This window comes from Diospyros lotus, chromosome 7 (genome assembly GCF_014633365.1).
Source record: "Diospyros lotus cultivar Yz01 chromosome 7, ASM1463336v1, whole genome shotgun sequence".
Lineage (NCBI taxonomy): Eukaryota > Viridiplantae > Streptophyta > Magnoliopsida > Ericales > Ebenaceae > Diospyros > Diospyros lotus.
This window is the reverse complement of record NC_068344.1, coordinates 2834931-2850241: the sequence shown is the minus strand read 5'-3', so window position 1 is coordinate 2850241 and position 15311 is coordinate 2834931. Positions and strand designations below refer to the sequence as shown.

Below are 15311 nucleotides of genomic sequence, written 5' to 3'. Positions count from 1 at the left end.
CCTCCCCCCCCCCCCCCCCCAAAAAAAAAAAAAAAAAAAAAAAATCTTCTTCCTCTCTTCACAACTGCCAATGGTGAACCCAGACCCTGTTTGTGTTCTTTGCAGACCCAGATTCATAGGAGGAAAGAAGAAGACAGAGGGGTCCTACTGCAGGCCACCAGAAGAGGGACAAGGAAGAATAAAGAAAAAACGAAAAAGAAACAGAGAAACCTGGCACAGGGTTGGTTGAGACAAAAAATGAAATGAAAAGGAATGGGAAAAAATGAAAATATCTTTTGAGAATTACATTTTTAAAAAACAAAAAGACAACCAAATCAATCCTTAAATTTCAAAACTCAATTATATAATTTTTTATGCATTCAATCAATAATAGTTATTGCAAAAGATTACTGACAGCATGCCATGTACACTTGAAGGCAACCCCATTTCATGCAAGGTAGCTAAATCTGATACAGTATCGGACCTGAGAAAATATTAATCTGTCATTTTTAAATGAAATTATTGGTATGGTCCTACAGGCAGATAAGGAATATATTAGATTTATAAATTATCAACATCATAGGTTTCAAGTTTTTGATGGACCACTAGCTTCACTTTCAAATGGGGCCTATCATAGGGTTCATTTCCCTATGATTCCTCATATTATTCACACACACACACGCATGACAAACCCACCTAAGATTACGATCTGTATAGCTATGATTAGTTTAATCATATATTGATTAGATATTTGGTAGGATTTAGTATAAAATTTGATGATGAAAAGTTTTCTAGTTATATTCTAAAACCATTATTTTCTATATGTATAAACATATATGTACACACAAACATGACAAACCCACCTAAGATTACGATCTGTATAGCTATGATTAGTTTAATTGTATATTGATTAGATATTTGGTAGGATTTAGTATAAAATTTGATGATGAGAAAATTTCTAGTTATATTCTAAAACCATTATTTTCTATATGCATAAACATACATGTAAATATTCTTTCATGTATTAAAATACAAAGAGGAACAGATGTTGAGATATATTGACATGTCTCATTGCATGAGTTAAAAGATAAATATCAGATCTTGCGTGATTATGTGTTTCTGGATGAAAGAAAATTGCACATACATATTGATTTCAATAGCTTCCACATGTATGTTCTTATATATTAACACTATAAGAAGTCTGCTACACACTCTTAGTGTTAAAAGTATTATCCCTCATTACAACAGATAACAAACTTGGATAAAGGACAAGGGTTTGTTAGTTAGCCAATAGCTTCACAAAAATTGTCAGATCTTTTTATTATGGATTCTACACAAAATGTCATGTCATAGACAAAGATGTTAAGAGAGTCAGAATTCATGCAACCAACCTTAATTTTGTAACCGGAAGAGAAGGCACACACAGTGCCAAACATATGTAAAGATAACCAATACAGCTGAAGCAGTTACAGAAAATTCAAGGCATAAATTGGTAGTAAATAATTATTTTTTTCTTAATTGTCCTTGGCAGTTAATGGGAATAAAATTCATTTAAAGGGTAATAAAATAATTTCAAACTGACCTTATTGAAAATTCAAAAAATTGACAAAGGTTGAAGTGACTCTCTCTTTATATATTAATGTACATATGAGTGGGCACACATATATACCTAGATATGTGGGTGCAAGTGGCTGTGCGTGAGCACATACAACAGCAGCAACATAAGCCTTACCCCACTAGGTGTGGGCACATACATTTTTATTTTGATGATTTCTAGATGGTCAATAAAGTCTATTGATAAACATTTTTTTTTAACAAAGGACAAAATGGCATCTAAGAATAAACGTCTTATACCAAGCAAAAGATACTCCATTATGCACAATAAGAAGTATAACTATAAATGACATCACTGGTTCACAATTCCAGTTTTATTTGTTAAGAATTATGGGGGTGGCAGGATACTATTGTTTGGTAATTGTTCTTGCCTGGTCTTTGTTTCTGGGGCTTCTCTTGGCTCTTTTTAGGTTCCTTCACAAAGTATGGCTCACTCCAATGCGCATACAGTACATGATGAAGACACAGGGAATCGAAGGCCCTGCTTACAAGTTCCTCCATGGAAACACCAAGGAGATCTCCAACATGATCAAAGAATCCATGGCAAAACCCTTGGATAACTTATCACATGATATACTTCCTAGGATTCTGCCTCATGTGCATGCATGGGTCAACATATATGGTAACAAATTTGTGTTTTTTCTTCTTTTTATTATTATGGTGTATTTGTTTCCATTTCTTTACTTTCAACATTGAAGATTGTATACATTCAGAAAACGCTTCTGTTTTCATTAACTATTTGAATGGTCATGATTTTTGTACAAGTAGAATATTTCTTGTTACTTTTTAAATTGAGATATTTTGTGAGAAATTCTATGAAAGCAATTTTCAGGACAAGTCCATCAAATGTGTTTTCCTGAGCTTGTCTGGTTTCAAAATCAGAAACTAAATTTAGAATCATAATTAAGCTGATTGTGGCCCATTTGGTTAAGTTCTAAAACTATTTTTGATTTTAGGAAAACAAAATACTGAAGAAAACTTGTATTTAGCTGTCTAAGTGGGATGCAGCCCATTTTCAGTCCATTTATGTCTAGCTAGCATAGTTTTTCTGTGGCATTCAACTTATCAATTTAATCACTTTCCTCGGTTTCTTATTTTGTAGGTAAAAATTACCTTAACTGGTATGGTCCTCAACCTCAATTGATTCTTACTGAACCAGAGCTTATCAGAGAAGTACTGAATAATAGAGGTGAAGCTTACCCAAAAATAGACTTGGAAGGCTATGCAAGGAAACTATTAGGAGATGGACTCTCATCCACCAAAGGTGAAAAGTGGGAAAAGCTGAGGAAAATAGCTAACCATGCTTTCCATGCAGAGGGCTTGAAAGTAATTTACACATTTCTTTGCTAATACATGATCATGATGCTGCTAATTAGGTGCCATCGGGAACAAGTTTTTTGTTAATTTTTTAGTAAAAAGGTGTCTGGGAGTTCATATTCTTTTAGATTTATCCTTATAAAGTTTTTAATTTTTGAATCATAAAAAGCACAAAAGTATATGGGCATAAGAAAAGATAGTGGATAGAAATCAAGGGAAGTTTAGAATTCATGTAACTAACTCCACGTAGTGCGATAACGGCTTGGTATGTTATTGTTGTTGTAAAAGGCACCCAAAAAAAACAATAATTTTGTAAGTTTTTTTGCTTTTTTGCATTAATATAGCAACAATCCATTTTATTATATTTTTTTCCAAGTTTTTCATCATCCAAGATCATCAAATGCCAAATTAAACCTTTCAAATACAAACAGTCTACTACAAAAAATTAATAAAAAGTCACTTTTAATTTGGTTACCAGACACTGGTCCAAACTTTTTCTTTTTTTTTTCTTTAAGAAGAATTATTCTAACTTTTTCTGCTAAAAACGCTTTGAGTAGAGTATGTTGCAAAAAATCAAGATTCAACAATCAGTAAATTATCTAATAATACTGAATAAAGTATTATCCATTCAGAGTATGATTCCAGCAATGGTCACGAGTGCTGAGATGATGCTAGAAAGGTGGAAAGAATATGAAGGGAAAGAGATCGAGGTGTTCGAAGATTTCAGGGTCCTAACATCAGAAATCATTTCAAAGACAGCTTTTGGAAGCAGTTACCTAGAAGGAAAGAGCATATTCGAGATGTTGATGAAGTTAACTTTGATTGTTTCCAGGAATGCTCATAAGATTAGATTTCCTGGACTCAGGTAAGTCGTTCCATACCTGTTTTTCATTTTTTTATTGGAGGATGAGCACAACTTCAAAGTGTCCAATTCTACTGATACCCATTAGAGATCAGAAAGAATGGAAGAACAAGTTTCTTCCTGTTCCTTCCAAATGCTCAGAAAATAAAGAAATGGATGACATATTCAAGAAAACTACAATATAGTATTAGAGAACCCAGATCAATTTAACAAAAATTGTGCCCATTATTTCTGAGTTGCCTGGATGAACTTTTCTTTCAGTTAATCAGTCAATCTTTACTTCAATTTTTTCAGTCGATTTTTCAGAAGTTCTGATGACATAGAATCAGAAAAGATCGAGCAACAGATCAAAGACTCCATTTTGGAAATTATAGAGAAAAGGGAGAAGTCGAAAGCTAGAGAAGAAGGGAGCCGTGGAAGTGATTTTCTTCAGAAACTTTTGGAGAACAAGTGGATCTCAGTAGAAGATACAGTTGACGAGTGCAAGACATTTTATTTTGCTGGGCATGAAACAACAACAGCCTTGCTCAGCTGGACTGTTCTTCTTCTAGCTGTCCATACTGACTGGCAGGAGAAGGCAAGGAGGGAGGTGGTTGAGTTGTTCAGACAAAAAAATCCAACTGCTGATGGAATTGCAAGGCTAAAAATTGTAAGCAACTGCAACTTATTTTCAATTGCCATTCATATTTTCAGTCAATGATTTAGTGATGGCAACTCAATCAGAGAATGCAGGTTCCCCATCCAATCTAACTCTAATGGCATTGGTAAGGGAGGCACTGTACTGGTATTTGGGAAAAGTTATGTGGGTTTCAGTAATACCAGATATGGGTTGAGTATAATTTGTTTTTTCCCAAGTCTAACCAGATTAAATATTCATTTACAAAATGATCCTATATACTTGGCATTGTTAAATATTACTCTTGATCTTTCATCAATAAGAGTAAATTACCATCTCATAATAATAAATTTTCTTACAATCCTCATAACCTCCTATTAGTGTTATGTACCCAACAACTACAAGTCTGAACTCATTTACTTAAAGAAAAAAACAGAATTCCAGCAGCAAAAAGATAGCTGGGTATAGGACTTGCAACACAACTCAATGAGAGCATGGGTCAAGTGTGGGGCAGGTTTTCCCATTCAAGATAGGGTAGAGTTGAGGCAAACCTATCCTATATCTAAGCCATTACCGTCCCCAGTCAGAATATTAAAGTTCAGAGTCTGTTAATTTTTTTCTTATTTGATCTCTTCATGCAGGTGAACATGATAATTGAAGAATCTTTGAGACTGTACCCTCCAGTGCCCTTTATCAAAAGGAAAGTGGCCAGGAGTACCAAATTAGGGAATTTAGTTCTTCCCCCTAAAATGGAGCTATATATTTCACTGCTATCACTTCACCATGACCCTCAAATATGGGGAGAAGATGTTCACATTTTCAAACCAGAGAGATTTGCAGGCAGGATGGCTAGAGCTGCCAACATCCCAGCAGCAACAGCAGCTTATTTTCCCTTTGGTTTTGGACCTCGAACTTGTGTGGGTTTGAATTTTGCAGTAATTGAAGCAAAGATTGTGCTCTCGATGATTCTGCAGCGGTATGTGCTTACCCTCTCACCAATCTACGTCCATTCCCCAGTCCAGCTTTTTATGATTCGCCCACAACACGGAGTTAAAGTCATCCTTCATGCAATCTGAATGAGCATGACCAAATCAATTAGTGAAGTGTCAATTGATGCAGCAAACAATCAACCATTCCATGACTATGCTAAAAACTGTAGATAGGATTGGAGTAGGGACTTGCACAGAATGCTTCTAGACAATTTCAAAATGTACACATATGTAAAAGGAGTGAATATGAAGACTGTAAAAATTCATGTTAGCATGAGGTGATTGCTTAACAATCTCATTGCATAAATTATGAATTTGGATGGAGATATCCAAGTAAACAAAAGTGTGTCAATGAAATGCAAAAGCATGTCACAACTCCAAGAATCATCATAAAGAACTCCAGATTATCATGGAAAGGGCAGATTCCTAATGATGAAACAGAGAGAGGCGTAGAAGTAAAAGAAAAATTAAAGAATGTGCTTGTGAACTGACTCCCAGTCCAAAAGCCAACAGAAAAATGGGAAAAGAAAGCTACAAGATTCTATCCATATTAAGGCTCATAGAATACCAGCCATATTAAAGATGGCATTACGCATTAGGATGATATTATACGAAAGCCAACTGCTGGGGTTGGAGAAGTGATGTATATTACTAATCATAGGAACTAATTGTTGCCAATTGTCGTGTACCTAGGGTTTAACCTAGGTTTGGATTGGAATCGGGAAGGATCCGAGTGAATTAAGACCAATAACAGAACTGAATTGAGGGAGAATTGGACAGAAGGAGGGAGAATATAGACAGGAATGAGGGAGAGTTGCAGAAGAACAGAGAGGGGGAGAGAAATTAGCAGAATGGGAGGGAGAAATCAGAGAGCATTTGAGAGAGAATTCAATATCATTTCACATAATGCCTTCCCAACCTCAGCTGCGGCTTATATATAACCTAACAGCCTCCCACATGCACCCATGTGCAGTACAACAATAAGCATAACTGCCTATACCTAAAGACAAAGATCTATAACAGAAAAGGAAAAAGAAAATTACAATTATTGTGTACTGCTCCTACTATTATATTTACTAATCTATCCTTGGAGATCCTTGGGGTCATGACACCAATACACATTGAATTCAAGAAAAACGGTATTATTGCTATTGTACTAACACATTCTTGACATTTCAATGCAACCAGTTTGCATTAAGTTCACAGATAAGTTCCACCCCAGTTAGTAGGGTTATGATCTGCACGAGTATAATACAAGCATTATGCCACCGGACAGAATTGACAGAGAGGTGCACGAAAAGACAGACATATTGCTTGAACTACAAATCAATATTTTTAATGAAATGCCTTTGGATCCTACTTGGGGCTGTTCTGACTCCTATTTCACCAGAGACCTCGCCTCTTCCCGACCAACCCATAAGTCAACAAAACTTGTAGTTGATCTATATGGTTTTTCATTTTCCTAAACAATTTTCTGGCTTAATTAAATGTTTACTCTTCTTTTTGTCTTTTCCTTATTCTCACCACTCAAGGAAAATCACTTAAATCTGTTAGATCTCCCTCAATACGTGAGCAAATGATGCCATCATCTCATCTTCTACATCATCCCATAATCAACAGACTTCTCCCTTTTCAGGGATGATTTTGAATTTCACTTAGTTAAAAAGATCAAGAGAAATAAAATAATAAAGCACAGTAACTAAGAACTCTCCCTTCCCCAAGTGATTCAATAACAGGCAGTATAGAAAGGTTTCACGGAAGTTAGATCTTGTAGGAATCACCAAACACTCCATCGTAGCCTTCCTAACTCCTCCATCCTCTATCCCCCACAATCAGCATTTGATAAATTATTCAACCCCACCGATTCCTAATTACATCTTCTCATTCGTCTGCAATAACTCATCATGTTCAACAAAACGAAGAAGAGTACATGTAGAGACACATTACATGTCCGGAATCAACCATCCGCCGGTACAAATTACTGCGCACGAACCCTATACCGCGGCATTTCCAGATTACAGTGAAGACACGATCGCCAAAAGCAAGCCAGGAATCACAAATAGTATGGAGTGGGATCCACTCCAAAGACAATGTTCAATTAAAACAAAAATCGAACCTATGCATCAGAGCTGCCTCCGTAGCATAGTGGTAGTGCGTTCGCTTCGTAAGCGAAAGGTCGCGAGTTCGATCCTCGCCGGGGGCTGTTTTGATTTTTCCCATCTATCTAGACAAGCGAAATCCCTAAAATACCCCCCTTGACACTGACGCCTTATCTATGGCCAAATCTATAATTTTTGTCCCTATACAGAGTGACCGCCCAAATTTTTGATTATTTTGGTTACACCCCAATCTGATTTTTTTAATCAATTTAACTTCTGTATTTTAATCATATTTTCGTGTAGCATTTCAAATTTTTCGTTATTTCAATTATATCTATTAATTTGTATTTTTAAATTAATTTAACAAAAATATTTTTATGTATAAAAAAATAATAAAATAAAATGATAAAATACATGTCATATTCTGTTCACGTCGAAATATAAAAGTTAAATTGACTTAAAAATATAAGTTTATAAGTGTAATTAAAATAATAAAAAGTTTAAATTGTCACACGAAAAAATATTTAAAGTACAGAAATTAAATTGACCTGAAAATACAAGTTAAAAGATGTAATATAAATAACAAAAAAAATTTAAGCAGGCATAAAAAAAAAAATACAATGGCAAAAATATAGGATTGGCTCCATATCTATCACTGTTTTAGAATAATGATTAATGTGTAATAAATAAATATTATTTTCATAAAATATATTTATGTATTGCACATAGTTTTCAACCAATTAACAATCTTATTAGTTGAAATCATCGTATGTAAATTATTTAATTAATCAAGAAAAGTATTTAAAAATTATATATATATATAATAAATACATAATATTTAAAAATAAAATATATTTATTATTACTTAAATATTATCATTATTAAAAATTATTTTTATATTTTTTTATACTTTCATATTTTTTTCGTGTGTGGTCACTTGAACTTTTTATTATTTCGATTACATTTTGAACTTAATTTTTTAGTCAATTTAATCCCTATATTTTGATTTTTTTTTTCGTGTAATAACTTGAACTTTTTATTATTTCGATTACCTTTCTGAATTTATATTTTTTAATCAATTTAATCTTTGTAATTAAATATGAACAGAGTGTGATATGTAGTTTATCGTTTCATTTTTTTTTTACACATGAAATATATAGATTAAATTAATTCAAAATTATAAGTTTAGATATGTAATCGAAATAATAAAAAAATTGAGTTATCACATGAAAAAAGTTAAAATATAAATATTAAATTAAATCGAAAATGCAACTCTAACAATTTAATAGAAATAACTACAAATTTAAGTAATTACATAAAAATATATATATATAAATATAAATATAAATTTGAGGGAATATTATCCTATTTTATCATAATAATCTAAACAATAAGGCCCTTGTATTATAAAATTAGTTGGTGCATGTTAGCGAAATAAAATATTACATATTATGCGCGAATAACAATGAATATCTCTATTACACGCATATCATATTTGAAAATCTATACATATATATATGAGCATGCCTATCCATAAAGTGTAACATTATTCATACATTATAGATTAAGTTGTCAGATTACGATAAATTAGGATTTATATCAATAAGTCGTGAATTCGATTCCTTCTCCTACACAGTGAGGCAAAAAGGATCCACTTGCGATCTATCTCTTCTGTAAGGGGGTTGCGTAAGGACGGTAATTTCAAGAATAATGTTATTCATCACATTTTTATTGGCCAATAAAAATGTACATAATAAATATTGATGCTGGCAACTTTTCGTTGCCCAATAAAAATACGTTACCTCTAGATGAATAATACTATTCATCTATAAATGAGTTCATGCATATACGAAATAAACGTTCCCGCACACATTGGGCACATAGGCATGCAAAGGGTGTGTGGGGGAGAGGAGGACCCACACCCCTTTCTGATTTTGTTCGGATTAGGTAAATATTATATTATCTGACATGAGAAAAAATATGTTTTTTGTGTTAAAATATATTAGTTATAGCTTCTTTGTTCATAGACCGAGTGAATTTCAAATTGTTTTTCAAACTAAATTCTTTACGATAGTTTGACTACTATAACCAAACCATTGCATGTTTCAAACCATAACTTAGCAATTTAAACGATTTGAGGAATATAAGAAATAGTCACTAAAGTTTAAAATACACGCCAAACAAAATTAAAACAATCTTGTAAAATACCAAAACTCACAAGTACTTTAAATTCAAAATTAAAAGAATATGTCAATGTGTCAACACACATTTCATTTTAAAGATTTTAATTAGAACATTGTCTCTTTTTTTCTATTAAATATAATGTTGGACTAGTGACTGTAGAGGAGTTTTTTAAACTTTAATTAAAGAGTAGATAGTCAATTTTACATATGGATATGCGAAACAAAGAAACTAAAATCGACTGCCCATATTTGATTTTTTCTAAAGCTTAAACTGTCACCGACTAAATTGTAAGAGTGTGTAAATAGTCAGTTCGATTATCGAATCAATCAAAATGTATTAATCGATTAAATCAAATTGAGCAGCAAAATCAAACCGCATCGACCGATTAACTCGAAAAGTGGAACTAACCAATAATCGAAAAAATTAAATCCAAACCGCATAAACTGAACTGAACCAATTAAACTGAAGAAATACAAAAAAATAAAAAACAAAATAACCATTAGAAAACGCACAAAAATGAAGAAAACGATATCATTTTATAAATATCAAAACATCATTTTAAAGTTTGATCGATTTAGTTAGTTCGGTTCTTCTAACCAAAAATCAAATCGAGAACCGAACTTTAAAAAAAAAAAACAAAAAAACGAATTGAACTAACAAGTTTAGTCAGTTCGATTTGATTAGTTTGAATAAACCAAACTTTTGCTCTCCTCCACTAGATCCGACAATTTGGGTCACTTTGGTTTGGACAGTTTGGGCATTTGATTTTTTCAGGTCCTCACTTAAAGGGTTGAATAAAATCATAAGAGCAAATAATAATTCAGTAGCCAAATATATATATATATGAAATTTTGGAGGAAGTAGCATGGTTATGTAGTTGGAGGCAGCAGCCTTCCATTAGCATGTTGTGTATGCTACAATCACAAAAGGTGCTCTCACAATCATCATCATCATCATCAACAACTACTGTGATGCAGTTAGCTGCTGCAGCTCAGGATCTCCAGAATCACCACCGCCATTATTGTTGTTGTTAAAGGGGAGAATTAGAATTAGAACTAGAATCCAACTTGCAGCTCTGATCCTCAGGACAATTGTCATCATGAATATTGCTACCATCCACTGTTAGAGAAATTTAATTGTAATCAAGGTGATTCAGCAGCTCATGAGAAGCAGAGTAAATGGAGAATTTGTTGGCAGTATTGAAAGGTCAACTAAGCTGTGAAGAGTACCTTCTTCATTGTCATCTGGAGGAGCATAAGCTGACCGTCTTGAACGAAGCTGCTGGTGAGGTGTGGGCTGATGCAAGCGTCGTTCACAATGCCAAGTTAGAGGAAGAAGTTATGGTTACACATAGCATAAGTTTTTACGACAATTGCCATTTCAAATGAAATATCATTATTGAGAGTAATGTTAGAGAATATCATTATTGAGAGTAATGTTATTATATCTAATAGAGATGAACAATAGCGATATATAAATTTGCACATTTACATAATGGCTTACGGAATAGGAGCAAAAAGACGAAATTGTCCCCACCCACTTTGTAAATTTGTAAAGTGGGCCACTGCCCTTCTCTCTCATCTTGACTCCCAGTGACGGATGCAGTAGTAGGCTGAAGCCCAGGACAGCTCACAAAAAAAATTATTTTTGTAATGTAATTTTTTTAATTTTTTAGTAATAGCCCAATCTTAATTTAATCCAGCCCACCCCTTAATTTTGTCCAGCCCAGCCCATCCCACTTGACTGGATCCGCCCCTGTCGACTCCCATGGTTGTTGCCTCACCGCTGGCCTTGCCTTACCGCCGCGCCTCGCTTCGCTAACCGTCGTTGCATCTTCAAGTTGTAGCAATGGTCGGCGAGGGGAAGGCAGCGAGGCACGGTGGTGAGGCGACGCCAGAGACGAGGCGGCGACCATGGGAGGCAAGGGGAGAGAGCAGAGCAGGGAGAGGAGAGAAGGGGTCAATTTTGTCTTTTTATTCCCTTTCTGTAAGCTTGTCGGTAAGAATTTTATCTTTTTATTTTTTTTTTATAAGCCTATTGATAAGGTTGTCTTGCTATCAAGCATTTTTCCTTCAAGCTTGAGAAACAGCAAATACCTGCAACTTTGGACGGAGAGCCTCTGGCGGACCTTTCGCCTTCTGCGTTCCTTGCTATTATTATTTTGCACACATTTACAAATTACAAATTAGAGAACGCCCAGCCAAAAGAAGAAAATGTAACAACATTCTAACAGAAATTTCCAATCCAATGGTGAAGTTTGTTAATGATACCCGAATAGTAAAAAATCAAATAAAAAAGAAGGTAAAAATGTATTAGTACACATCTTATATGAAATTACACTACTAGTCTTTGAAGTTTGTGGCTCTTAACAAATTAATCGTTATACTTTAATTTTTGTCTTCACAGCTACTAAACTCTAATTTTTGTAATAATTCAGTTAATCTTTCAATTTTTTATCAAATTCTGCTAACAAAAATGAATATAATATACGGTAATATAAGTTCAAAAATCATTTAATACTAAAATTAATATAAACCCCACAATCAACTAATTTTGAAATTTTATATAACAGAAGTCAAAATTCAATGAATATAATAACTAATTTATTACGAAATATATAATTCAGATATGAAGAAGGTAATTTACTTCATCATCACACATACAATTCTTGTATAACATTAATAAATCCATTCATTACCTTCCCCAATGCCCAATCAGCCGAATCAAAGAAAGCTCGTTCATGATCCTGCCATTAATGGCGGATAAAACAGTTTAAAAGAACTCCAATTGTACATAAAATAAAACAAAATGCGATATTTTGTATTAATATCATATACTTTGTATTATATTAATACAAATATACAAGACATTAACATAAAATATATTAAACCAAGTGAAGAACTGTGCCTACCTTTGATATTAATGGTTTTTTCTTCGGCAAAATTCCCCCATATTTTTTCTTAATTATTTCCTCCTGCAAAAGAAGAAACCGAAAAAGAAGAAGAACAATTATTATTTATTTTCAGAGTTCAAGAAATGGGACATCTGAAAACCCTATGTATTCATCCTTCTTCCTCCCAATGGCATAAGGAATCATCATTCTATTAGGTTTTCTTTAATTCATAACATCATTGTCTCGAATTTAAGTTTTATGAATCTCCTTCTATTGCTCTTTCACTAAAAAATAATTCAAAAAATTGTTGATAACAAACATAAACACCTATGAGTGAGGTCGGTAGATGACTTCATTCTGTTTGCTTATCGAAAAATGACTCAAATTTTTAAAAAATTATTTTAAAAATAATAAAAAAATTATGGACTCATCACTAAAATAATATAATATGTAATTTTATCTAATTTTTTTAATTTTAGTAATTAGGACCAAATTGATTCAATTGAGTATAATTTTATACAACATATAAAATCCATCTAAAGGAGTGTGTTCAATTGGCATGTTAAGTATTAAATTTATATATATACATAAGTAAAAAAAGAAAAAAAAAACTATCAAGATCAACTAATTTTAAGACTAAACTCGAGTTACATTTTTTTTATTTATATGTATATTTTAATATGACACTCTATATAATAAGTCAGCATAAACACACACCTTCTAAATTAATTTTACATGTTAAATAAAATTATATCCAATTAAACTAATTTAGACCTAATTAACAAAATTAAAAAGATTAAATAAAATAATAAGTCGATAAAAAAGACTAAATTATTTGCATGATTAGCCCATATTTTAAACAAAAATAGAGAATTAAAACACACAATTCACCAAAAAAAATTGAATTTTTAGATTGAAAATTAGATTTTTGTAAATGTATTTTTAAATTTTATATAAAAATTAAATTTAAATTTAATCAAGAAGTAGAAATAAAAATCTAAAAAACAGTCTTTCGTCATTAAATAACCTCTTAATTAGTTCCATTTCGTTCAAGATCCCAAAGGAGAACAAATATAAGAAGACGCGTGTACAGCAACATACCTCTTGTTGAGGAGAAGGCAAGGGATTCTCCGCTTGTGCAGATGAGGGTTTCAACTCATCCATGGACTGATCATCATCCGCTTTTTCAAGACAAGTTCCGTCAACAAGATCTTGATCATTCGCATCCTCAAGCCTGACGCTCGACATCTTCCTCTCACACAAATGCTGCAAAATCAACGATCTAATATGAGCTCCAGACACATTTCTATACGTTCCAGTATCATAGAAAGGGCTTCTTGCATCAACCACGGGCTTTTCTCTAAAAAAAAGTTAAGAATCCGATTCTTAGTGTTTATCTGATCATCTCCGGCGATAAAACCGTATGAATTTGCTGAATTTTTTGCATGAAATAAAAAATCAAAATACATGCGTTTGATCCAATTGGATTGCGATATCTGCGACTGAGAAACAGAACCAGAGCGGAGTCGACCTAGACAACGACAATTGCGTATGTATATGTATCGTAAACAGAGTAGAAAGCGGAAGAAAACTAGAGAGATGAGATAGGAGAGAAGAGAGATCACCAGGGGGGAGATGACGCCGGAGATTGGCCGGAGATGGAGAGGATAATCCGGAAGCAGGCTGGCTGAGTGGCGGAGTCTCCCACCAGGCGGCCTTTTGAAGGCAACCAACCAAGGGTTGCGTCCAGACTCCACAGAATATATAAAGATTCTTTGCTTGGGCTTATGTGCGCTTCGGCCCAGTTGGCGGCCTTTTGTTAGTTGGCCCTTTGGCCCAAATGCATAAAGAAATAGCATTTATCCGGATATGGACTGTGCGTCCCTTTATATAGATATTTATCGAATATCTGTATTATATTATGATTTATTAATAATATATAATATATGATATATTAAATCTTAAATATTAATTATATACAAATTTAAATTTTAAAATATGCATATTTTTAAAAAAATTATACTGAAAAATAAAAATATATATTTAGGATAAGTTAAGAGTAGACCAGACTCGCTAATTTGATTCGATCCAATTTTCAGTCTACAAATTTTAGAAATCTTGGGATTACTGCTATTGTGCGGTTCCCTGCCGCTTGTACCTTCGATTTCAGCAGATGAAAAAAATCACAAGTGGAGATTTTACTTCACTACGTAGAGCAAGAAGTTGAACTTATAACGTACTGATACGAATATCAGTTTATCATGACCTAACCATTTTACATGTGCCCTAGAGGCAGAAAAAAATTAGAAATCTTAGTCTAGGGTTAAATTGATTCAATTTCAACAAAATGAATTAAGGGTAAGCATTCAACTGAACTAAATCAACTAAAATAATTGAACCTATATAAAAAAAATCAAACCAAACAAATACCAAAATCAAACAAATCGAAAACCAACAAAATAAAAAATACGAAAAAAAATTCAAACAAACCGAAAATAAATGTTCCTCGAGTAACAAGAATATTACTCGATTAACCTATGAAAGCAAATTTCAATTCAGAAATATTATTTAATTAAAAATATTTATTAATTAAGTAAAAATGATATTATTCGATTAAAAATATTTATTTTTTAAGTAAAAATAATATTACTCAATTAAAAATTTTATCTTGCTTGAGTAAAAAGTGACATTTCAATCGATTCTATTATTTTTATTTTTTTTAATAAGAAAATTATGTTAAAATAATTGAAAAACTCAA

The 15311-nt window shown here is 32.7% G+C and overlaps 2 protein-coding genes and 1 non-coding gene across 4 annotated transcripts; 2 read left to right on the top strand and 1 right to left on the bottom strand.

Annotated features, from left to right (window-relative positions):
* The first annotated feature begins 1886 nt into the window (after nt 1-1886).
* On the top strand, nt 1887-5752 carry LOC127805751 (cytochrome P450 CYP749A22-like). Its single transcript, XM_052342512.1, has 5 exons — nt 1887-2215; nt 2696-2919; nt 3543-3775; nt 4067-4421; nt 5030-5752. The coding sequence occupies exons 1-5, from the start codon at nt 1924-1926 to the stop codon at nt 5462-5464; spliced, it is 1539 nt and encodes a 512-aa protein (XP_052198472.1). The 5' UTR covers nt 1887-1923; the 3' UTR covers nt 5465-5752.
* Nucleotides 5753-7508: 1756 nt separating this feature from the next.
* On the top strand, nt 7509-7580 carry TRNAT-CGU (transfer RNA threonine (anticodon CGU)). The gene has a single exon. It is a non-coding gene; the product is annotated as a tRNA-Thr (tRNA).
* A 2896-nt stretch (nt 7581-10476) lies between these two features.
* On the bottom strand, nt 10477-14341 carry LOC127806530 (uncharacterized). 2 transcript variants are annotated; one of them, XM_052343890.1, is made up of 7 exons: nt 14179-14341; nt 13655-13819; nt 12572-12634; nt 12359-12406; nt 11757-11810; nt 10890-10956; nt 10477-10779 (listed from the first exon to the last, which is right to left on the bottom strand). In XM_052343890.1, exons 2-7 carry the CDS (start codon nt 13799-13801, stop codon nt 10691-10693), a joined length of 468 nt encoding a protein of 155 aa, XP_052199850.1. In that variant the 5' UTR covers nt 13802-13819; nt 14179-14341; the 3' UTR covers nt 10477-10690. The 2 variants fall into 2 exon arrangements, with proteins under 2 accessions (XP_052199850.1, XP_052199851.1); XM_052343891.1 differs by having other exon boundaries at nt 13655-13913; nt 14179-14288.
* Between the last annotated feature and the right edge of the window lie 970 nt (nt 14342-15311).